The sequence below is a fragment of the Athene noctua genome, chromosome 20, assembly GCF_965140245.1.
Source record: "Athene noctua chromosome 20, bAthNoc1.hap1.1, whole genome shotgun sequence".
Taxonomy (NCBI): Eukaryota; Metazoa; Chordata; class Aves; order Strigiformes; family Strigidae; genus Athene; species Athene noctua.
In genome coordinates this window covers 1,646,630-1,670,921 of record NC_134056.1, presented here as the reverse complement: position 1 = coordinate 1,670,921, position 24,292 = coordinate 1,646,630, and the positions used below count along the sequence as shown (strand labels likewise).

The window sequence follows — 24,292 nt, the reverse complement described above, 5'->3', positions numbered from 1 at the left end:
TCTGCCTAACCTCTGACCCCTGCCCCAATCCACTTCTAATGAGACACACGAAAATACAAGGTAACCTGAAGTTGCTAATGTCGAAGCCAGCTAGCAATCCTGTGAAAAATTCCAGATTCAATCTGCGTATAAACTAAAAGATAAATACCCGTGTGTCCTACCCGCACATTTGCGTTTTAATACCATCTTTTTGAAACAGACTAGAGACTGCATGAGCAGGCAAGAATTTTAAAAATGTACTGTAGTGCCAGGTGCCCAGTTAAATATAGCTATAAACCTTTCAGACAATGAAGTGAGGACTGCCAAATGAACTGCAGGCTGTGGCACCTAAAGGCAAAAAGTGAAATTTATTAATCAATTTTCCTTCCAGCTCTCATGTTTGCTTGTAAAACCTAGATTGTAAAACAATCTTATGAGATCCCAAATTCTTCCGTTTTCTGCTTTAAATGTGAAAATGTTTTTATCCTTCTGCTCCTAATTACAGCTTCTTTTTCTTTCTAAGAATGCATTTATCTCTTTCAGTAAAAAGAGCAGCAATAATATGTTGAACAACCCTGAAATAAATTTTGTCATGTAAAAAATTAATTACGCATTCCAAACCTGGTCACTGTAGCCCTCTGGGAATTGCCTCCGCACCTCAGGATCTGTAAATAATTGACAGATAATATTAATTGGCTTTGGATTAGTGAGCAAGCACAGAATCACACATTAATATTTGATCAGAAGATGATAGCAACCCTGGCAGGGGATCCAAGGAGGGCAGCTGAGGCTCCTATGTTGATAAGAGCAGGGAAGGACTTTTCAAGGCTCTCCCTTTACCCTCCTCCAGAAAGACAAAAACTGTATATAAAACATACACATGCAAAACACATGAAATCAGAAATGTCTGTGTGCACATACACATGCATATACACACACGTGTATGTCAATATACATATTTATATGTGCATTATTGTACAAGAGATGTCCTGGTGCTACACTGAACTTCAGGCTGTTACCTCGTGCAGTATCTTTCTGGCTGCAATTTGCCAACAGGCTCGTCACCAGAAAACAGTTACTAAAGGCACTTACAGTTTGGTTTTAATCAGGTAACTAGTTTTGCCAGCTATAGACACTACGTTGATTAACCTCCATAGATAGTTTTCAGTGATACTAGATTACAAATCTTTCAGAATTTACTTTATGTCAATGTTAAGGCGTGCTCCTGAAAAAGCAGAAATATTTATTCAAATTTGAAAGAGGTAATTAACATAGCCCTGGAACCTCTGTCATCAGGAAAGCAAATGTTAAATGCTTCAGATTAGCAAGCGTTCAAGACTGATGCAATGTCCGTATTCCTTTGGCTGTCAGAATAAATAATATGGTAGTATTCCCTGAGAAGTTATCTTAAATTTAATTAGAGATGTTCATAAAACAACAGAATATCATGATTGAAATTATTTATACAACAACCTATTTAAAACAGAACTCTTCAAAGCCATCCATTTTTCAAAGGAATATGGCTGAGAAGGCCAGATTTCGTTCTACAAAGAATTTTTTTAATTACAAAAACCATACAACAATCATGCCAGAGTTCAGAATAAACACATAATGCATGAAAAAAAAAAAATATAAAAAAAATCAACTGGTATCCTATGCAGTTTCTACCGTGTTTGCCTGCACAAGGCTTGGCTTGCTGGAGACACCGTCTCCACCGATTTTGCTCATTACGGAGGGAGTGACGTTGCACACGCAGCCTCTGCTGCTGAATTATTGCTGCGCTGCGCCGCAGCTAAGGCTTGAGGGGAAGAGAGTCTTTTTTATGACACATGCACCATCCACTGTTATTTCAGAATGGTCCCACTCCAGGCTTCTCATTAAGCAAAGTTTACTTTAGTCATAAAGCAGTGGATCAGTGATACAATTGCTAGCAGATGCAAACTTTTTATTAAGGTGTATTCTTTTTACATTAGAAACACAACAAGACTGTATGTTAATAAACTTCCTAGCTTAACTTTTCCCAGACAATCAGATGCTTCGTTTTAACATTTCACCATTACACACACACAATTACCAAATTTTACATGTGCATATTAGCTAACCCTTCTACATTAACATAACAAAGTAGAAGTAGACAGCAAGGCATCACCTTTTAAAGCCTTAGTTTGAAAATTCTTTAATCTATACCAGGTAAGTGTGCTAAGTGTCCAAACATGCAAACAAATGTCAACAGCTGAACTCACATCAACAGTCCTTTATCCACAATTAACAGGACAATACAGTTTCACATTTCACCAGAGCAAGCACAGTATCAGTGATGAAACCATGCAACATCCATTATGATGCATATTCTTAAATATTTTTTAAATTAATTATTTGAGGTTAAACTTTCATTGATTTGTTTCTTTCTGTGAAATCCTGAAATATATTTGTAAATCCAAGTACATAATATTCCTTAAACAATCTGTAACAGTGCCTGGAACATGATACTGACATCACCTCCCTTTCCACTTCTATTGGCTCATCGCTCTCAAACTTAATATAAATACATATACACATACTGACCCACACAGCATTTTATCATTTACCATTTTTTAAAGAAATAAGGAATTAAATTGCCACATAAATCCACAGTGTCTTTGCTCTAAACACATTCCTCCGTAGACTGCAATCCACATTCTCCAATCTTTAAAAATACAGGAAGAGAGATCAGTCATACCGAGTAAGTGTGTGTGTGTGTGTGTCTAAGCAGGTGTTCTCCCTGTTTTCTTAGCATCTCAAAAGCCTTTCTGTGTTTCAGGAGCTCAGTGGCACGAAGGAAGGCTGATAGGAACCTATCTGACAGTATTTATGTAGACCCTGAAAGCTGCTAGCCACATCACTGCCCAGAAGACAGAGGAGCATTGTACACCACTTTGCAAGACACCAAGATTCCCTCCCAAGCACTGGTAGCTGAAAGTTATCGTAGGCAAATAAATATATGCCAGTGCTTTTACTGTCTCAGAGGCCACCTTACAAACCTTTCTCATTAAAATGACTTCAATAATAACTGAAAAATCTCAGCCAAGGATTTTTGTTAGGCTCCTTTGGTTTCAATTCTAGCTCTGTCTATACAGATCAATTTTCATTCAGAGTTTTTATTTAAACTTTTAATTCAGAGGGTTTTATTACAAGGACCACTACATTTTGTACATCAGTTGACTAGACTATACACTGAACTGGATTTGGCAAAATTTTCCATGTTGACTCATACACAGCCCTTGTCTACGGCGTGGAGTGCACTACATAATTAATTGCATTTATGGCGATTACCAATACAAAGTAACAAACAATAATGTCCCCACCAACATCACTACAGAATCCGTACCTCCAACATTTCTTTAATATCATGACCCAGTAGTGGAGGATATTTCAGTTTTCAAGGTTACTGAAATGTACTGAGTACTGATCTGCTACAAAATTATTTCCCTTATTTATTTCAGAAATTATGCATTTCTGAATATTTGTTCTTTAGGGGTAAATAACACACTGGTGAAAAATTAGACTGCGGGTTATTAAGATCTTTACAATGCACCAAAAATAAGATCACCCTTATAATTAGCTTAATTTACTTCCAAAACAAAATTTTGTCACGTGTTCTTGCCATGGGAAGAACTGTGAGAGCCTTGCTGCCCGCGCAGCAGCACTTCCATCCCTGCTGTCCATCCCCGCGGGTTCCTGCCCTCGCACGGCAGCGGCGACACCGACAGCCGTCCCCACCGCCGCTGGGCCGGCTACGGGTGATCGCAGGAGCCTGGCCTCCACCTTCTCTTGAGAAAAGGCAGCCAGGATGGATTAGCTTTTGCTGCTGTGGTTTGCAGACCACAAGAGGCAGGGATGTCACATTTGAAGAACCCTTCCTATAGGTCATCCAGCAGAGTTACTCATAAACTGTAATACATATTTGGAGTGTCTAGTTCTCACTTTGTGTCTTCAGTGAGCTTGGTAACAGGAGAAAACTGAAGACGACCCAAACCCCTCAAACCCACAGGTAATAGACCTTATTGAAATGGATGTTTTAAGCAATTCAGTAACACAAAATGTAGAGTTTCTAAACTTTTCCACATCGTAGCTTGTTGACCATAATAAAATTTTTACTTTGCTATTACATAGTCTTTTCTATATCTCTTAACTAGTACCATTCCACTCTTACTTGTCTAATGACCTGGTATCCTAAAGGATAAATTATTTCTACCTCTCAAATTGCACAGTAAAATACCCACACTGCAAGGCCCAATAGGAAGACAGGAGGAAATTTGCTGGATGCTTGCTGTGCTGTGCAGACTTCAAGCAACTGCAGAAGTTACGGCTGTTTGCTAGCCCAAGCAACTGAGAAGATCTGAATCTGAGCCTTGGCGAATTGATATCCTCACGCAGACAGCACTATTTCACTCCCCAGATTAAACATTACCACACTGTCATTTAGAAAATGATGCGACTGATTAGAGTTCCCACCTGAGACAGTTTCTACAGGTTCAAGGTGAACGTGTTCTGAAAGCACACAGCCTACAATCATACTTTCATCCAAACAAATGGATCTCAGTGCTATGATATATTCATAAGCTAAGTTGTCTTTAACATAAAGACTTCCTACATCAATCAACTGTATACATTAGAAGAAATTTAATTTCATCTGTAACGCATGAAATGCATGGAATTAATTTCTCATCCACCAAGTTCAACGGAAATAACAGCAACATGTACTTCGCTGGATGAGCAAAGTACCTTGTGGAGTTGCACTGGGTGTCACATGCCCATTCCACCAGGGGGATATACAGCTTCTACAGTCTGCTTTTGATGGCACATCTCATAACAGCATCAGAACGGCTAATCCGTATAACCTGGAACCATACAGTTAAAAAAAACACCTTTAAATTATGCCTGGCAGCCACACACTTGCACGTCCTCATGTTTTTACAAGTACTTTATATTTAACATTGCGTCAGCTCCATCACTTCAGCTTTTAAATGGTCTGGGAATATTTATTAAAATTTTGGTATCTTTATTTGGAAAACACTACACAATGGAAAGAGAAACTATATCTCATCTTATTACAGCTTTTATCACTTTATTCATTCTTCACTGTTAATCTAATGTTGATTTGAAAAGTGCTTTCAACTATGTTTACCTATACAGACAGTAAAGTTATATTTAAATCCTATGTGGTCATTACATGAAGTTCCAGGAAGCTGGAGCACCCTCACTAAGCCAAAAGCATCTACAAAAATACACACATTTAAATAGGGGCCATCAAGACACCTGACTTTATGAAATATAAACATCTACAAAACAAACACTACTATTACTCGGTATGGCCGGACTCTCCATTGGAAGGATAAGCACAAGGTACCTAATAATTCCAAGGGACACAATATTCAAATTATTCTGAACAGGGGAAAGCTGTCATACCAGCGGAGCAATGCTGGAGGGTAGTTCAGCTGAGCATTCAGGACTGAGCTTTAATCAGCACCACTAGTGTCAGTAAAATAGGCTTCACCACTCATGAAATACTTGGTAAAGACATGAACATAACTGACTGTGGACTCTGCCTATAAAACTAAAGTAACTTGAAAACTTCAAACACTTTTACGAACAGTAATTTGCTTTGCACGTTGCATGCAAACAGTATTAGGTGTCGCTCCACTTTATCTCCAGACAGTAAGAAAACCCTCTGCAACTCAAAACACAGTGAACACTGTTATTCTAGGTACTCAACGGGCTTTCTAATGAAAAGATGTTCAAATATTTTTCTACTTCAATACCCCAAATGTAAAATACTTTTTTCAAGTTCAGAAGAGCGCGATCCATTTGGTGAGATCAGGACAAGGGAGAAGGCAGCCTGAAATCCCAACCAACCTCTTGCATAGTCACAGCAGAGTACAGAGCTTGAAGATTTCCAGTGCACCAGTCATGTATAAAGTTCTACAGCGTTAAAAGCTCAGCTGAGGTCAGCAAAAGGAGACATTGCAAAACAATGAACACAAACAGTGAAAGTTCACAACAGAAAGAAAAACAAAAAAAAGTCACATGAATTATGGAGCTGCTTCTCAAACTAAACTTTTCCTCAAACCCCAAAACATGCACTTGAAGTTGTGCTATATGTTGATGGTAACTTAATATCTCCTGTTAATCTTTCATTACATCCGATTTTGTAGTTTCAGCTCACAAAAGATGACAAGATCCGCAGTTTCTGCCTAAAGGAAGTGCTGACAAACTTCTCTGGAAAATGACTATATATTAATATTAATAGCATGCTGAAATATAGCTCCAGAAATTGTAAGTTACAGGTGTAAAACAGGACGTGTACAAACAATACCATTCCAAAATAAAGCTAAAATACACCAACTCATCTGCAATCTCCCATTCTTGTATGGGTGCAAGTGCAATGAAATAAACATACCTCACAAATTTAAATTGAAACTGTGGTACTATGAAAAAAAGTCAACCAAGTTTTATTCCTGATGTTTACACTCAGGTTTAAAAATCTTCTAAGCCAATGACACGTCATACGAGTTTCTGAAGATTCATGAGTGACTCCCCTGAAGTCAGGGTGGGTTCACTTACCAACCTGACGCACGTCACCGTGAGCCTCTCCCCGGAGGGTGCAGCTCCACACAAAGCAGCTGCTGCCCACGACAGCCAGGCTGGCCGAAGACCTGGGGATCCACCAGCCCTCAGAGCTCGGGGCAGGCGCCCTGTTCTGGGGCGGACCAGTTCGGAAAAACATACGAAATAGATCACATGGTTCTCTTTGAAGCCGTTTCCTTTGCAACTATTTTAAGAGGTGCTTTTGAGGGAAAATACTGAATCGCTTCTCATATGAACAATATGTGACATTTTTGTAACTGAACATATTTTTTATTTTGAAAAAGGGTAAGAAAAGATAATACTATTTCTCAGTGATATAAGGGTAAAACTATTCTGCACTGTACAACAGCACTTTGATTCCTTGCCATGCATTCACAGAGCATCAAAAAATGCGTAACACAAACCACTGATTCCACACTAGGCAAACAGTTTTCGTTGCTAACACATTTAGTTTTTCCCTCTATTAGTGGAGATTCTACCTCACATCTATGCACATTATGTACAGCATTGGATTGATTACTCAACTATATTCAAGCTATTGTTAGTAGTATTTTAGTAATTACGTGAATGTTTCCAAGTTCTAAAACCTATTACTGCCTCTCCCTACAGAATCTTGTTCAACAAAAAGCCAAATAGAGAAGAATATTGAAATTAGCTGTGAACTGTATAATCCCATTGTTCAATTTCATGGCGTTTAAGACACTACCTTCCCCTCCTCACAAGTCTAGATGTTAATCCATGCTGTAACCTGATTTAATTTTCCAGATGACAGGATGGGAACATGCTACAATGACATATTAGTGTAACTGTGCTGCTCTTTTACTCTCAACTTTTAAAAGCAAAACTCTTCACTTTATGATGTAAGAAAAGAGGCATGCTTAGTTATTTCTAAAAATAGCACAGCTCAAAGTGGTCTGTATCTGAAGTGTATGGAAATTATAAAACCAGGGAAGTTCTTCAAAAAGTATCAAGAAAATACTTTCCAGAGTTAACCACACGAAACAAATACATACTAACCTGTTTCTTCTGATAAAAAAGTCAGCCAATTCCATCCATACTGGCTACAAATCATTCAGACATACTAACCTCAAATTGAAAAATACAATGAAAATTACATCATTTCTCCTCCCTAACTAAAGGATTTAGGTCATCCTCTTCTTTAAGTTCTTTATAGCTGAAATCCCACTAAAATGAATTGGAATTCCATTCAGAGCAACACCCACTACACATTACAGTACTTATGCAGCACAACTAAAAAGTAATGTAAACTTCTTTCCAAACCTCTGTAAACTCCTTGATGTCCTGTATTCAGTACAGCCGAACAGTTCTGCTTGCCCCTAAACTGCTGCAGACTTAGCATGCAGATAACATCTCAGAGTGGGGGAAGAGGGGAGGAGGGGAAGGGGAGGGGGTGGGGGGGCGTGGAGAAAATGTGGGAGAGAAAAAAAAAAAAAAAACTACACACACAAGAAGACAGACAAGAAAGCTCAGAACAACTTCTGGCAGAAAATACACATGGAATTAAAATTATATTTTTCTGGATGTGAAGCTTTAAGGACTTCAATCTTGTCTTCTTAAAGTACTCCTTATTCTAAAAGTGCATGTCAAAAAACAACCAAGATGTATGTGAAAATTCTGCAAGAACATCTTACAAACTATACTGAAAAAAAACCCCAACCTGCCAGCACCACAATGCATGTAACTGAAGTTACCCCAAAATATCAATATGCATAGTAAGCATACAGAGCAGGTTCAACAGTCAAAAATACAACCCACAGGAGAATAGTATGCAATGAAACTCTTCACATAGCAGATCACATTTCAAACAAACCTATTTCTAGGGTATTTCTGCATCTTTGTGGCAAGTTAAGCAGAAGTACATGGACATGGACCTATGGTTCTCACTTACTGAGGTTTTTGTGAATGATGTACAAGCACCAGTGGAGTGAATCAGCAAGTAGCATGTTCATCAGCTCCTGTTCAAATTGACATTTTGAGTCCATTGACATTAACGCCATAAAAAAAAAAAAAAAAAAACAGACTTGCAAGTTTGCCTGCCTCTCTCAACAGAATATTTGGAAGCCTGCCCTGCAAGTGCCAAAAACCTCACTGGTAACATGAAAATGCTTTTCACAACAGTTTAATCTAGAAACAGAATATAAGGTTTGCAACTCACACACAAAACGCTGTTCAGAGTTCAGTAAAATGATCCAAAAGCACGAAAGACTGAGAGCAAAGGCAACATAAAATATACATCATAGGAAACAGGAAGGAAGAGAGAAACCCAGAACAGATTAAGGAAATCACTATGATTTCCATAATTGTTTTTATATTATTAACACATCAAGAGTTAGAGGGGCAGCAAGGAGCAAAACTTCCCAGGCAGTGTTCAGCAATATCTTACAGATATATCTCAAAAATCCTTCCAAAATAAAGCAGGTTAAGCTACAACTTCCTTGTGGATTTTTACTTAAGCCAATATACAGCTCTCCAGAAAAAAGAGATGTGGAGCCCTAACAGTACCGGAACCTGCAAACGTTGTCAAGGTTGCCCTAAAGTTTCGGAACACTCAGGGTGGCTGGGGGTTCCTAACTGTTCTCCTCGCAGCACTCTGCCAGTGCAGGCACTAGTCCAGCAGCAGCTTTACAACCCGTTCAGAGTAACCCTTACACAGCAGACTTTCCCTGCTCCTAGCATCCAAACCAACTTCCCATCTAAAGGGGTCTCGGTTAAATTCATTTTACAATCCTGTTAAAAACCTAAAGTACAATAAGTGCAAAATAGAAACAACACTCACTTCTTGGATAAGACTACAGGAAAAATATTCATTGCCTTCTACTGAAAGAAGAGGCTACATTAGTTTCTTCTTAGCAACTCCTAATCAGTTCCTTGGTATCAAGTTGTTGAACTGTCCAGCTTGCCACTGAAAAGGCATTTAAGCATCACACGGACATTCCACTACAGAAAATTAGTAGAGTTCAGAATGGCATTTCCAGCTTCCCCTGGCACAGTTACAACTTTGAAAGAATCCGTTCTTGTGTTTCAATACCATTTGAAGAGCTGAAGTATCATGAAATAAACAGATGATGGAAAATTCAAAAATAAATTAAAAAAACACAAACTAAAACTACCACCGAAGTTGGGTCTGATCTAAATGTTAATGCAAGTATAACCACAAAAACTGAAGACTCGGTTCAGTTTATATTTTATTTCTAATCTCTTCTGTAGTATGAAGTCAGTCATCTCTTTCCCAAGGAACAAGATCAGCTCTTCCCTTCCACAGCGTTCAGTTGTAGAAGGAGCAGGTCAAGAAGCAACAGACTGAAGAAAATGCATGTGTCAGCTGAAGATCTGATAAATGATAAGAATATGGGAAGAGTTTTGCATCAGATGTTAGGCCTTTTTGTAAGGTAACATGCTCCAGCTGCTTTTATTTACTCCCTTGGATTCTCATGTGGAAGTGCCAGGTTAATCAAAACTTTACCAATTCTTTTAATGGAAGCTGTGAAACAATTGTGTTACAAACACCAAGTGTTCAATATATGAAATAAGTCTGGGGAATCACTTCTCTATTAAATCCTTAACTCCTTTTGTTTCATCCATACCAAGAAATCAGTTTTAAAAAGATCAGTTGTGCAACAGTACAGGTTATTTTCTCTTCTACTAACATTCAAAATTGTAAGAATCAGGAGACATTAGAAAGCTGTCTTTGGTGATCAGAAAACTTGGAATTATTTCTTTACAAGGAAGAGCAGAAAACTTTCAATCCAGATTAATTTTTAAAGTGATGATACTGATATAACTAAAGCTAGAACTATAAAAATGGGATGCATAGGATAGAGCTAAATACAACAAAGATCAAAAACAGAAGACAAAAAAAGTTCTTATTTCAAGTCTTGTTTGTTACATGTTTCTCCCATCCTCATTTGAGGTCTCCAGATCTTTTATATGCAATGGTTAATTACTGTGGTGATACCTCAAGTCCACATTAAAGCACGGTTGATGAATCTTTTGAGTTTGCTTTACTATGCACTTAAGGGGATATTTCTCTTCATAACCATCTGTTCTTCAACCAACCCAGAAATTTAGTATTACTGGAAATCTAAGCCAAACTCCAGGAGACCTGCAAGAAGCAAATTTTGAATGGATTATGGTTTTAATCCTTTTTTTTCTCCCCGGTAATTTTAGTCAACAAATTATGCAGCAGCTAAAACTTTCAAAAAATACAATTAGGTAACATCCTACTTCAGTGTTCAAGAAGTCCACAAAGCCTGGCTTACAAAATAAAATATGAAGTGTTCTGAAATATTTTACAGGCTGCCTGTAATAATTATGCAAAAGAGTTTAAATGTAGAAGTTGAATAGGAACACCTACTTGAGTGGGATTTTTTTGCTTTTAATAATTTTTTAATATATTTCTGTTTGATCGGTATTTTTTTTTCCTCATAACCTTTTCACCACTCTATAAATTTAATAGAGATACGTTTCAAGTGCTCAGGCCATGAATACTGTATTTGTTTCTCTTCTGCCTCTATGTATTTATATTCCGAGACAGCAGAGTTGCCTGGTGACAGCCTCTTCACTTCAACAGCAGCTGGCAAGCCCTCCTTGTCCTGAAAATATGAAAGAAACAGTTAACTAATATTTCATGCTATGATTTAAAAGTGACAGTCTGGAAGTGCCAATACCACACAGGGTAGGATTTACAAGATAAGATTTTTCTTAAGTTTCAGAAGCAATAAAGGAAGAAAAATAAACAGACCTTCATCACACATAGCTAGCATGCAGCAAAAATTAATCCATGGTGCATCATCTAGAGTTTAACAGTACCAGACACAAGCGGTGATTGTGTAAATCTGCCAATTTAACTTATATTTCCAGAGTGTAAATTCTCAAGTTACACAAGATGAGACCAAAGCAACTAGAGTTCTGACACTGTTACAAGAAACAGTCACCCTCTTTAATATTTACAACACATGTATTTCAAATTGCTTATGTATGCCTATCTGCTTTCCCAAGATTACTGCTTCTGCTGAAGGTTCAAGCATATGTAACCCAAAACAACTTCTTTAAGCTAGTTTTTTACAGCAAAAAGAAAAGATTTATATTTGATAAAATTAGAGTTTATGGCCACCTTAATTCATACCTAACACTGGCATATTAATAAGCACCTTCATTCAAAAAAATATCCTTACTCAAATAATTTAAAGATAAATTTTTACATAATGTCACCTTTTCTACTTTCCTGTGTCAACCAGATAATTTCTAATTCTCTTTGTTGTTTTGAAAAAAGGCATTTTAATGCCATATTGCTTTTTTAGAAATACTATACTACAAGGAACTCCTGTAAAACCACAATGTGGCCATGGCAATCAATCAACTACATTACAAAACCTAAAGGAATTGCTAATGAAAACAAATAGTATTTTCCAACATACCACCAGGCTTTTCATTACTAGAAAATACTTTGAGTTTTATAAACATTTTCCAAACTGCTTTATTTTCACTATTTTTGGTTTTCGTTTTAATGATATTATGGCCATTTTAATTTGCTAATAACCTATATTTTCCATGTATTACAGAACACTTTACAGTCACCTAACGTTTTTTTTAAATCTCTTTCCAAAACTCACCAATCATAATAAATTCAGATAGACGTATTATTAGGTAAATACATGCAAGTACTGCAGAAATATATTCATTGTTATATGGACCGTCACATTTCAGGTTTAATCTGAACTGACTCAAAAAGCACTTGGAACAAAAGTGTTCTAGCCAACCATAAGTTCTTGAAGTGCTGTACTAAAAAAGAAAAAAAACCCCTGCTCTTCAGCAACTGTATAATTGCCTAAACTACAGAGAAAATACCTTCTTTGTTAAACGTGCAACAGTGAATACTGATTTCTAAGCCCCAAGCTATGTAACTTTATAATGTTTAAAACTCTGACCTTACTTTCATACTTTCAATATTGATAGTCTCAAACTGTTTTCAGTTTCAAAGTTATCATGTGTTACTTTAGTAGAGCACCACCAGCTCCCAATGACACCGCTCTGCGTTATTGATCTGCACAAATATCATCTCTTATGGGAATCTCCCTGCATAGCAATACAAGATTTTACAGAAAACAAGCTCTTCGGAATCATTCTGATGGCTTCAAAAATTTCTATTATTGCACCTCTGTTTATTTCAGGATGATTTAGTTATTCGAGTGGCATTGAAACAGTAAAAACAGACTCTATCAAAGATGAAATCCTGACACAGGAAACTGAAAATCCCATTCTTAATTCTATTGTTTTCTGTAGTGGAGATGTTAACGTAAATACTTGTTGACATGTATAGTAACATATATCCTACCTACCATACAATGAATCTGATTCATATATGTTTCATTATCAACAAAGGACAGCCAAACCTAGCTATCGTTTTTGGGGAGACGTTATTAGAAAGAGTAATACGACAGCTGTGGTTCCTACAACGTACACATGCTTAGAACCTCATGCTCAATGCATTCAGAACTTTTACATGACCCTAACTGATCAATAGTTTCAACGGTCACCAACTCACTCCTAAGTTTGAAGGTGTGCAAGATCATATATAAAAGATAGCAATAATTATTTTGCTGATACACTTCAGAACTTCGCCTTGTACCCTTCCATACTCAAGTTCCCCTTTTTGTTTCTGCTTGAACAGTATAACAAGCCCATCTCAACTTCTCAGTCATTAGTACTGTTCAGTCTATCAAAATGCTAAAGGAAATTGGTAAGGGCCACTAAGCTGGAAGCAAATTTTTTAAAAAATTTAATCAGAGATTGGTCACAGTGAGCCTCAACTAAGGCTACAGCATCGCTGAGGTCTTGTGAAAGCCTACAAACTGAACCATTACATGAGGAAAGTTTGTAAAAACAGAAAAAGCATTCAGTATACTCTCCTGCAAAAACTTCCTGTGGAGTCAGATGTGTTGATGACAGAAGTTGAACTTCTTGAACACCATTCAAAAACTAGTGGGGGTGAGGGGAAAGAGGTCCTAGCATGGAAAAAACACACCTCACGTAGCTAATGACCGTGAGATGAGAGAAAAATCACTGAGTGTTCAGCTACTCAGAGTGACTTCTCTCTTTTGGGGTAAAGTTCATTAACTGGACAGCAGCAAGCACTGCAAGAGAATTGTGGGTGTATTTATGATTTGCAGTATTGACCTATTTCACATCTGCAAAGCTTTTAGCTACTGCTTCTTAACAAAGCTCACTTTACACCACGTGTGCTGCTATAATAAAAAGAAGGTCTCTGAGAAAGTAAGTTTAGCACATTTAAAGCAGTACTATCAGACTGAAGAATATATATAAAGAGGAGTTTGCTGATATTCAGTGCAACTAGACAGGAAATCTATCACCTCACTAAAAAACCATTTTTGTTACTGTAGAAAAGGCAAGGGTGTCAAAAGGATTTTTAACTGCAAAGTAGAGATGCACTAGGAACATTTTAAGATATTCGATACTCCCAAGATGTATGATAGTACATATTCTGCTATCAAGATGCTCCTGACATAGTGGACTAGTCTAGTTCTGAGCAGGAACATTTCACAATCATGTTATATTCATTTAATAGTGCTGGAAATCAGGTGTGCATGGAACTAGCAATTTCATTAATTTCCTTTCACATTTCCTTGCCCAGTTTTATTACACAACAAACTTCCAACTACACTTTTAGACTTTATAAAGAACTCTGCCAATACTTTTCGATCTGTCCACCCTTAGCAGCAGATTGGCTGAAAACTGTTTTTTTTTTCCCCTTCACTACCAACTCCAAGGGTAATCTAAAAATGCAACTTTAATCCACTCGCACATTTTTTCCCCACAGGTTGATCCACAAGGTGTTGAAGTGCAGACAGTCATCAACTCCCAAGGTGCTGACGTGCGAATCTACGGAGGGTGACTCGGGGAATGAGGAGCGTAACTCGTTACGGCCAGTCGGCAGCACTAACAGAGTCTCCAGTACCTGCTCACCATCCTGATCTGCAAGAACAACCAGTATCCCACAGGAGGGAAAGCTGTGTCCTGCAGACAGCGAGTCCTCAGAAGCAACTTCTCAAAATGACCGAGGAGCTGATGGAGTAGAACATTCATAGAGCCATTCTTCCCAGAGTGCTTGGGAGAAACACCCCTGATAGCAAGAGCTACACTTGCCTTACTGCACGCAACCATTCGCTTGGCACTGATAAGCGGCGTGAGGGGAAGCAGTTTTCAACACATCTTAAAAGACTAGAATTAAGCTCAAGAGCTGCAGCTGCTTTTATCACAGAGAAGCACACCTGAGGAGTGTATATTCTTTTTTCCTTATCTCACACCACGTCTAATTGGGCTAAGCTCTCTGCTCCCTAGCTGCTTTTTCCAGTTCTGAATTCACACCACCTTTGAATTCTCTTGATGAGAGTACAAAGTATCAACAGGTCATTTCTAAAAACTCTCCTTCCCGTTAAACTCTCTTATTTGCCCTATATCCAATCGCACATTTTGGAGTACGAACAGCATTTACAGTAATTTACCTGTTGAAAAACAAACCTATATCATGAGTTGTAATGTCGTAACGCCAGTACTTCACGTCATAATTGCTCCATAGAGGCTCTATCACCTTTTCTTAAATGTTCAAACTAAGACAAAGTTTTCTCCATCTTTTTATACAAGCATATATGCTTAATTTTTAAACATGAAAGATTAAATTAGAAGTTACACACACAAACACAACTCCTTTTAAAAAGGCTCAAAACACTGTATTTACATCTGCAAGTACTCACTTTATTACTACAACCTTTATAACAGAGCTTAGGTTTGCTTCAAACAAAACAGGGTTCTCAGCGATAGAAGCCCAAGAAAAAGCCCTGCATACAGTTAGTCTACAAAGAATTAACTGGATTAATTAGCAAGGGATTTGAGAAGCAGCTTGGAGCTAGAAAACCAAAACACTAAATTGTTTAAATACTTTGGCAATGGATCAAGGTTTCTAGGCAGCCCTATGTTCCATTCTCTCTTTTTTTTTTTTTGCTCGGTGTTTTAACACATTTAACCTGACGAGGTACTTTTTCATGAGATATGAATGACACTGTCAAAATACCAAAAAAGAAGATGTGAATTAAAAAATGCCACAAGCTGTTAGCAATTCTGCCAACATGTATGAGCCCAGGCAACATTAATTAAAAATCAATAGCTTAGGACATAAATAGCTCTTATCTCTGTTATAGTATATCTCTAACATAACTCTTTATTAAAGAAAAAAAAAAAAAAGGCAGTGTCTTTGCTATTATACTGACCACAACAAAGAAATAAGGCAAAAACACTGAGCAAAGAAACACATCTAAGAAAGGGAGGACAGGAGTATGAATGATTGGAATGCTTCAACCTTGCACCATCATTAACACATAACTGGCTGGAAATAGCCCCACTGCAAACACTTGCAGAGAGAGTTACCAGGAAGAACATTTCAGGTTTTTAGTGCTAATATGATTCTATACCACATCCCGCATGCCAAAGAAATAAGAATAACGTACACATCTATCTGTCAGCTAGAGCTTATTAATCAGTAATTTTAATATGAATCTCAACTAAAGATTAAGTTCCTGTAAATTCTCCAATAATTACAAAATAAAGGTGAGAGACAGGAAATTGCACTTTTTCTTCTTTAGTGATTCAAACTTCAAGATAAAGTTACATTAGAAGGCATCAAAGCTAAAAGATTTAAGCTAAACTAGGAACTTAAACCACCACTTTTGAAAGGTGTTTTCAAGCTTACAGAGTACCAAACACGTGAGAGACTTAAACCCATTTTCTAACAAGAGATCGCCCGCGGCACCAAGCTGGATGCGCAGTTTGGGTCTGCCGTAACTCCTACACAATCATGATCATTTTAATTTATGCACAGTTTCTGCAGAAAATTTATTAATATAAAAAAGAATACGTAAGAATCATACTGAAATGGAAAGGTTAAGTTCCATTTTCTTCTTGTCTAATGACTCTTACATTATTCAATTATTTATTAGTGATGGACATATCGCATGCTTCCACCAAAACACAGCAGTCTAAATCAAGGATGAAGAAGTCAATCAGACACTATTTAGCAAAAATGTATTTATTTGAATTCACAATAAAAGAGAACATTTCATTTACGTAACAGCTATGTGTACATATGCCAAGATACTAAAACACTATTAAAATTTCTGTGGAAGAGCAGATCATAAAATTGTAGCACCCTTAAGGTGGAACTCTCAGGACAAAAAGGATTATTTTGAGAGTCACGATTACAAACGTGAGCTCTCAAGAACATCTGATAGCAGATGACCACGTGCAAGCACAGTTCCACTCAACTACAGAACACAGACCTGCCGATGAACAGCAACACCAAGCTCTGGACAACACCACAGCGGCCAGCCAGTCATTCGGGAACTGAGAGTCCGGAACATGTGAGGAGGCTGAAGTTATTAAAAACAAGCACTAAAGACTGTTTCCTCTGCAAAGAAATTTTTTAGAAATACCAATCTGAAATACTGAATATATAGATGCAGGACATTAGCTTCATAAAATCGTATGCCAAGCAGAGCCATATCTATGGGAATAATCAGAGATTAATTAGAAATTCACTTCTATTACGGCAATGTAGTCAAGAAGTACTAACCTTTAAGATCTTAAATGATAACATTTCACTATGTCAATTGGATTTTGAGCCCTAACTTTGGGACATTCCTACTTCTTCCCATGCCCTTGCCATAATCCCACCTCCCAAAAATTTAGTTTATTGATTAGAGTGCAGCTCAAGAAAATCAAAGGTTCTATTCATAAAGCACAGACGCCAAGTGTCATGACAGGGAAACAGCAGACCTCGATTTTCACAAGACCTTTTGGTCTAACTTTTCACTGAGCTACACTCAGAAATGACATATCCTTCCGTGGGGCAAAGGCGTGAGGGGGAAAAAAGGAGCAGAAGAAAGTGTTAACATAAAGTTGCTATACTTTTGGGAGGACAAGGTGCAATTTTTATGTTATTTTTTAAGATATCTTTTTGTTTTCTAAGACTAAAGTGAACTACCTGGATTCTCAACTGTCCAAATTCCATCCAAGCTATTGACAATTTCAGTTAACCTTTTCTGACGTGTACCCAATACAGGCTCTTGTTGCTGCATTTGATATAACACAATTCTTCATCTAAAAAGGAAAATATGCCATCTTAATTTTTAGTAGGAGAGGTACATTAGAACACAGAACTGCTGCGAATAGTGTTCCCTTATATGGAATAAATTTAAATTCCACCAAGTTCCCCCAATAACGCTTTATGTCATTGTAAAAATACAATCACTTTATTAACTTTTCAATCATCTTCTCCACTGAGGGTTCAAGAAAACAAAAAAATTCAGGGGCTTTCTTACATCACCTGTCTTATTTTATCATTGTAAATTAAACTGATTATAAGATGCGGAAGTAATTTGTAAACTCTTTCAAGGGACGTGATTTACATTTTTCTTCTACCAAGATGAAGATATCCCCCTAATATACTCCACTTGTGTTAAATATTAAATAAAGATACTTATACTACATATATGGCAAAAATCGAAGATATTTCTGAGATGTTAGGGGATTACTTTTAGCATTCTAATGCTGTTTATAATACTGGTGCAAATACTGCCACCAATAAAGAAACAAACATTAAAAAGGTGTCCTTTAAGCTTCCCTTTAAGGCATCTACCATAATCGTATAATTTGCTCTGGACATCATTAAAATGTAAAGTTAATGAGGATTCAGCTGAAAACAGAAGAAATGTAACCTATTTTCAGGCAAAACTTCTAACACTGCAATCAGAGGGAAAACCTCTTTGATGTCTCTTTGTCTCTTCTCATTAATTTTCTTTTGGTTTAAAAAAAAACACAAAGGCTGTTTAAACTAAAAAATGCATAGAAGTTTAAACATGGTAATTATAGTCAAGCTGCAATGAGGTCATTAGGTTTTTAAAACTTTGAGATAAACAAAATTGAGATGTATGACTATTTTAAAAACATGTCAATACTCAATTTTAATTGTCCGTGTGATTGATACCCACTGTATGCTAAGGATTTAGTCTAGATACAGAATTGCTTCAAGATGATTTAGTGAAGGACCCACTCCCATATCCAGGGTAAAGCAAAGCAATCAAGAGATACATCAAAATGAAAAGTGCTGTAATTACTCTATTATTGGATACCACTGTTTAAGTGCAACAAAGCATCCTCTTTGCAATCTCCATGCAGGAGAGATGGCAAATTGTGAGATCCTGCTACTTTTTACCTCTGCAGTTCATGAAAGAAGAATTATTTAACTTGTTCAATATTTTATATTTACTCACTACATTTATTTCTGTTCATGAATACTGCCAAGGTACACACAAAGCTATATGCTTCTGTTTTAATAGGCTAATTCTTTCCAGCAGAAAATCTTTAAGAGCTATTTAATCACATAATACTGACGGAACCTATGATACACTGAAGTGGTATGTATTTTTAGTGAATAATTTACAAGTAATTTTCTCAAACCATAATCAAAACAATTTTTTAACACTACTGTGTACAAAAGAAGATGATAGATTATCACAAACACAAGTAGGGCATTTAAGCCATTAAGTAAAAGCAACACATATACAGGACACACATAAAATTATCTTCAGCGTAGAAGGACATTAATCACAATGAAGCAAAACAAACATATCTATAACATTTTTCCATGTGCAAATATCACCTCTAGATTAAAATGGGATGAGATGACATCAATATATTAGTCAGTGGTAATTGTAAGTATGAATTTTAATGCATCTGTAGATGTAGGTTATAGCTGTAATAGAGAATTATTTACCTGATTGAATCTTTTTAATATGTTTGAGAAACTCCTCTCCAAATAAAACTGAGTAAAAGATCAACAGGCAAGTATCAGATCAAACCAGATACTACTTTAGGTGCAAGTGAAGAAGAGCCTTAGAAGAAAATCTCATACTTAACGCCGAGGAAAGTTTCGGGGGTTATGTTTTGTTTTGGGAGGGTGTATGTTTGTTGTTTTTTTTTTTTCCACTCTACCATATTTTATTACAATTTGATCCTGCCCTTCATAGGCCACTTCTGTTCTAACATCTCTCCAGCTCACTACTGATGAGACAGCATCACCTAATTTCCATTCTGACTGAGCTGTTTCTCATATCCCAGCATCTTTTCCCTACTCGCTTGCACTGTCCTAGTGTCATATTCACAAAACGATAAAGCACGATTTAAATAACATTAAGTCAAACATGAAGCTTACAAATATGAAAAGTCAGAAGCCTGATTCTACTGTCTACCCATACTGTGATACTTAACCAGATATTTTGTCTTCACATTTCAGCATCTGATTTAAGTCTGAATTAATTGGTTTTGATAGATGTTTTGCCAGAGTGATGATCTGGTTTTAGAATCTTTGGAACAAGAGATCTCAAGGATCTCAAAAGTATCTTACAGGTCAACTAGACGTAAATGAAGAGTAATTATTTATTTAGGCAAAATGATGTAAGAATCAATTCAAAAAAATGTAATGTTATGACTACGTATATTCATAACTACGTAGTTTCAACGTCAATGGCTCTTCAAAAGGAACTAAAGATGGGAATTAGTTAACCCCAGTATGATGCAATGAGAGGTGTGAGTGTAATACCCTTCACCACCATTGAAAATCCTAGCACAAATTCTAAGTGGGGAAATTCTTTCGGCTACAATATCCAAGATACTGCTTTAAAAGTACCCACTGTAGGTTTTCTCTTCCCCTGCCCGCCATTCTCTCCCTAGGTGTATGGCCTGTAACAGCTGATCAAGTCTGGGGCAGACCACTTTGGCACAGTAAATAGGATTCTCCACTCCAGCTCCTCATCTTTTAAGTGGCGCTTTCCACCCAGATACAGGGTACTTCTCCGTGATCTTGTATTATTTGACTAGCTATAGTATGCATCATTTGGTTTTACTACTTACTTCATCAAATTAGAAAACGTTACTCTCCAAAGAGCCAGTCAAGGAATAGTTCAGAAAAATCACAACCAACTTAAATATTGGGGGGGTTGAGGGTTTTGTTTGAGGGCTTTTTTAATCCCCAGGGAAGTACAAACAAAGTAACTCACCAGATTATAACCCCTTCCAGATAGTAGGTTGTTACTGTCAGCTGTTTGCTCCCACCCCTCCATCCAAGGTTATCATACTGCAGTTCAGCTTCCTCGGTTTCTACCCCACGTTTCCATGAAGTAAGTTTATTAAAAAGTATATCAAAAGCTGCTTCCATAAAAAAAAAATAAAAAAAAAAAAAAAGAGATATAAAAGTCATCTTCCCAAAAGGCAATAATATGTCACATCTGGAATTTTGGCAAGTGGTTTACCAAAACTTGGTAGCCCCAGCAATGCAAAATACCTCCTTCCTCCTCAGTGAGGATTCACAGCACTCCCTTAGCACTCCTTCTCCCCTCCCCAGTGACAGAATCCAGGAGAGCAGGTGATACACCTTTTTCACAGATAATGAGCACGATTGGATATTAACAGAACATAATACAGCTCTTTACTATTAAAATGTGTCTTACAGGGAAGCGTACCACCCCCTCGCTGTGAATCAGCATGCTACAGCATTTCATGTAGGAATACTGCAGGATCAGCCTTGTCTCTGGTAGCACAAAAAGTAGGGTTTGTTTTTTAACAACCATTGCCAAAGTCAAACAGTAGTCTTAAATTAATTTTACACTTATATAATAATTTAGCCTCAAATCAGCTTTCTAACTCTATTTCAATCTTTAAAGCAAAACAAACCAAAACCAAACCAACAAAAGCCACATGAAGACCTGACAATGTCTCTTTTTGTTCATGATAAAAAAATATCACACCCAAGAGAAGCAGACCAATATTGCCTCAGGCACTCCAACAGGCCTCTGTTTGAATTAGAGTTTACATTCTCTTCTTGCAAGGAACTACCTATAACAAAAAGAACCAGCAATAAAAATAGACCTAGTTCATCTGTTGCTTCACCAAATTTGCTTTGCTTGCATGTTAAAGTAGTGCTCTGGATAGAACTACCGACCCACATGTCAACAGACTAAACACAGACACAACTTCTAAACTCCAATATTTCTGCTGAAAACACTCACAGGAAACATCAGTACAACTGTGGATGGACCAAACGTCAGTCATTTCTGGGACAGCGCTTACAACATTAGGCAAGAACCCCCAAAATTGCTGTTCTTAATCTACAGGGAGCCTACTTTAAAGTCATTACTACTTTGTTTCTTTTTCACCTCAATGACACTCTAATTAAAAGTTCTTTACAGAAATGTCTATATCTAGATTAACAGCTGACTGCAGATGCATTAAGCTTTAAGCAAAAGTTAACACTCATTAATGAGATTACCTGTTGTGATTAAATAATGACAAACAGAAACAAACCACCTTGGAAATTTTTGTGACTGAGAATGAACCAAAGTTAAAATTATTCCCTTAAAGTCACACACACCTCCCATTTAACAACATTTCGACTCTATCCAAAATACAATCTCTTTGCAGTTACTGGAGTAACAGCCCTACTCAAAGTAGCACATTAACAGAGAGCTAATTGCAACAAGTGCTTCATCAAATTCTGAAATGCTTCAAATGCTGAAATATTAAGTGTTTTAGTAGTATTTGGTATCTAAATTGGGTCTCTCAAGAGCTCTTTAAAAAGAAAAACCACTCAAAACTCCTCTAAATTCAAGAAAAACTGTAAGTACAGCTAGTGAATGAAAATAATTTGTTAAAATCACTAAAAAACCCCTGCCTTAGAAAGTTTCAGTTTAGCAGTTAATTTCAACCTGCAGTTAAAAAGGCACTAGCTGTCAGTCAGTTTTCTCACCCAACTCTATCATGAAAAGAAAAACTGACAGATCACAGGAGCTTGCCTTTGTAAACCAATTCGGGAACTTTCATGCTTCTTATTTGTTAGGTTAAAGGTTAAATTGCTGACCTCTGCCCTCCTGCTTAGCAGCCTTTCCCTTTTTCTGTAAAGCTTTATTTTGGGGCTGTATTTACATGGATTAGTCTCTTTTCACGCTAAGAAGGAATCTGTTCACAGCCAAAGCCTTAGTTCTGGTTGTACAAAAAGCAGTCACAATTATTCAGCAGCAGACAATGACCATATTGTGGATTTACAAAAAAACCACCTCAGCCATGGCAAGTTCTGTCCTTGCTGCACAAAACAATAGAAGAAAAATCTTATCAAGCATTCAAGAGAAAGCAAACAAAGCAGGCCCACTGTGAACTTGATGAAGATGTCAAGCTCCTTTAAAAAAATATAAATCAACAAAAGAGTTTAAAGTCTTGTGAGTGAGACTTTCTGTGCTGAATTTTTCTGTCTAGTTAAACAGCGCCAGCAGCAGCAATATAGTGCAGACTAGTAAATACTTGTGAAATAGAAAACACTGTAGACAGAAGTAGTTAAAGCATGAAACAAAAAGATATCTTCCCATAAAATAACTTGCAGAAATGGAAGAACATTCAGTTATACTTGATACTAACATTTTGGGCTTTTATTAAATCTATTATCATCAGCTAAGAACACACCTAAAAATGTGGTAAGGTAAAATTTATGACAACTTGCAATGTCTTTTCATAAAGTGAGTTTCTCTTCAAATTGAGTTGTGTCTTTTAGTTACACTGTAAAAGCCAAACTGTGAATTCTCTTCAAACAAAACAGTTCGGACAGTGCTATTTATTTGATCTGGAGACACTGCAGTCCTAGCAAATTCTGTGAAAACCTCCCACCTTGTTTGTATTTAGAAGAAAAGCAATCAAATGGGAAGAGCAAAACAGAGCAGCAGTTTAGGAGAATTAGAATTTCCCAATACTACCTATCCACTCAGATTTGGTTACTTTTCCAATCCTGCTCTAGGAAGCTAGGTGTAGCAACAGAATACCATAAAATGGGACTGGAAAACTTGTGATACCCGAATTACAGCACACGCTCAACAGAAAACCCCCTATTTAACAGAACGAAACTTGAATTTTGCACTTTGTTATTCCTAAACCTTCAGTGTGTTTTCTGTTTCTCACTACGGAATAGGCAGACTTCAACCAACAAAATGTTTGAACCTTAAAAAAAAAATAAACAAAGGTTGCTCTGAGAGGTGCACAGGTAATGTTTACAAACTTCTGAATGACCGATTCTTAACTTAATCCTACTCCAGTAACTTTGCTTAAACTTAAGAAAATATTTCATCTATATGGGAGGCACTGCTCTATTATCTAAAATTAGAATATATGACAAAAAAAATAAGGAGTAGCAGTATGTCTATTTTGCAGACAGAAACCTGCTAGTTCTCTCTACCTGTGAAAGTCCTATCATGGAAACCATGGTGACAACTGCAGAATAATTTTAGGACCCAAGCACATCATGACTTCTCCCAGTGGAGTTAAGGACTTCGATTAGTTTAAGTTATAACATTTGTGATCTACTGGGAAGGGGGGGAGGGAGGAAAAGAGCCATTACAACACAAGGCTAGAACATGAAAAGTAAAGAAGGAAGTACTTAAACTACTCACAAGCTTCTAGTAGGAACAAGATTAGTAGTACATGCTACTCTCAGAGCCAATTCAAATGCAAATTTCATCCTTTCTCTCAAACAATGATAAACTACCTCAGAGTTAATAGT

At 37.0% G+C, this 24,292-nt stretch overlaps 1 protein-coding gene across 8 annotated transcripts in view; it reads right to left on the bottom strand.

Annotated features, from left to right (window-relative positions):
• The window catches only part of DENND1A (DENN domain containing 1A), a 214,570-nt gene that overhangs the window by 177,134 nt on the left and 13,144 nt on the right, over positions 1–24,292 (bottom strand). For all 8 annotated transcript variants that reach the window (XM_074923588.1, XM_074923590.1, XM_074923593.1 and 5 more), the window contains exon 3: positions 601–644. In XM_074923588.1, coding sequence (XP_074779689.1) covers positions 601–644 — 44 coding nt within the window. The remainder of the gene's footprint in view (positions 1–600; positions 645–24,292) is intronic.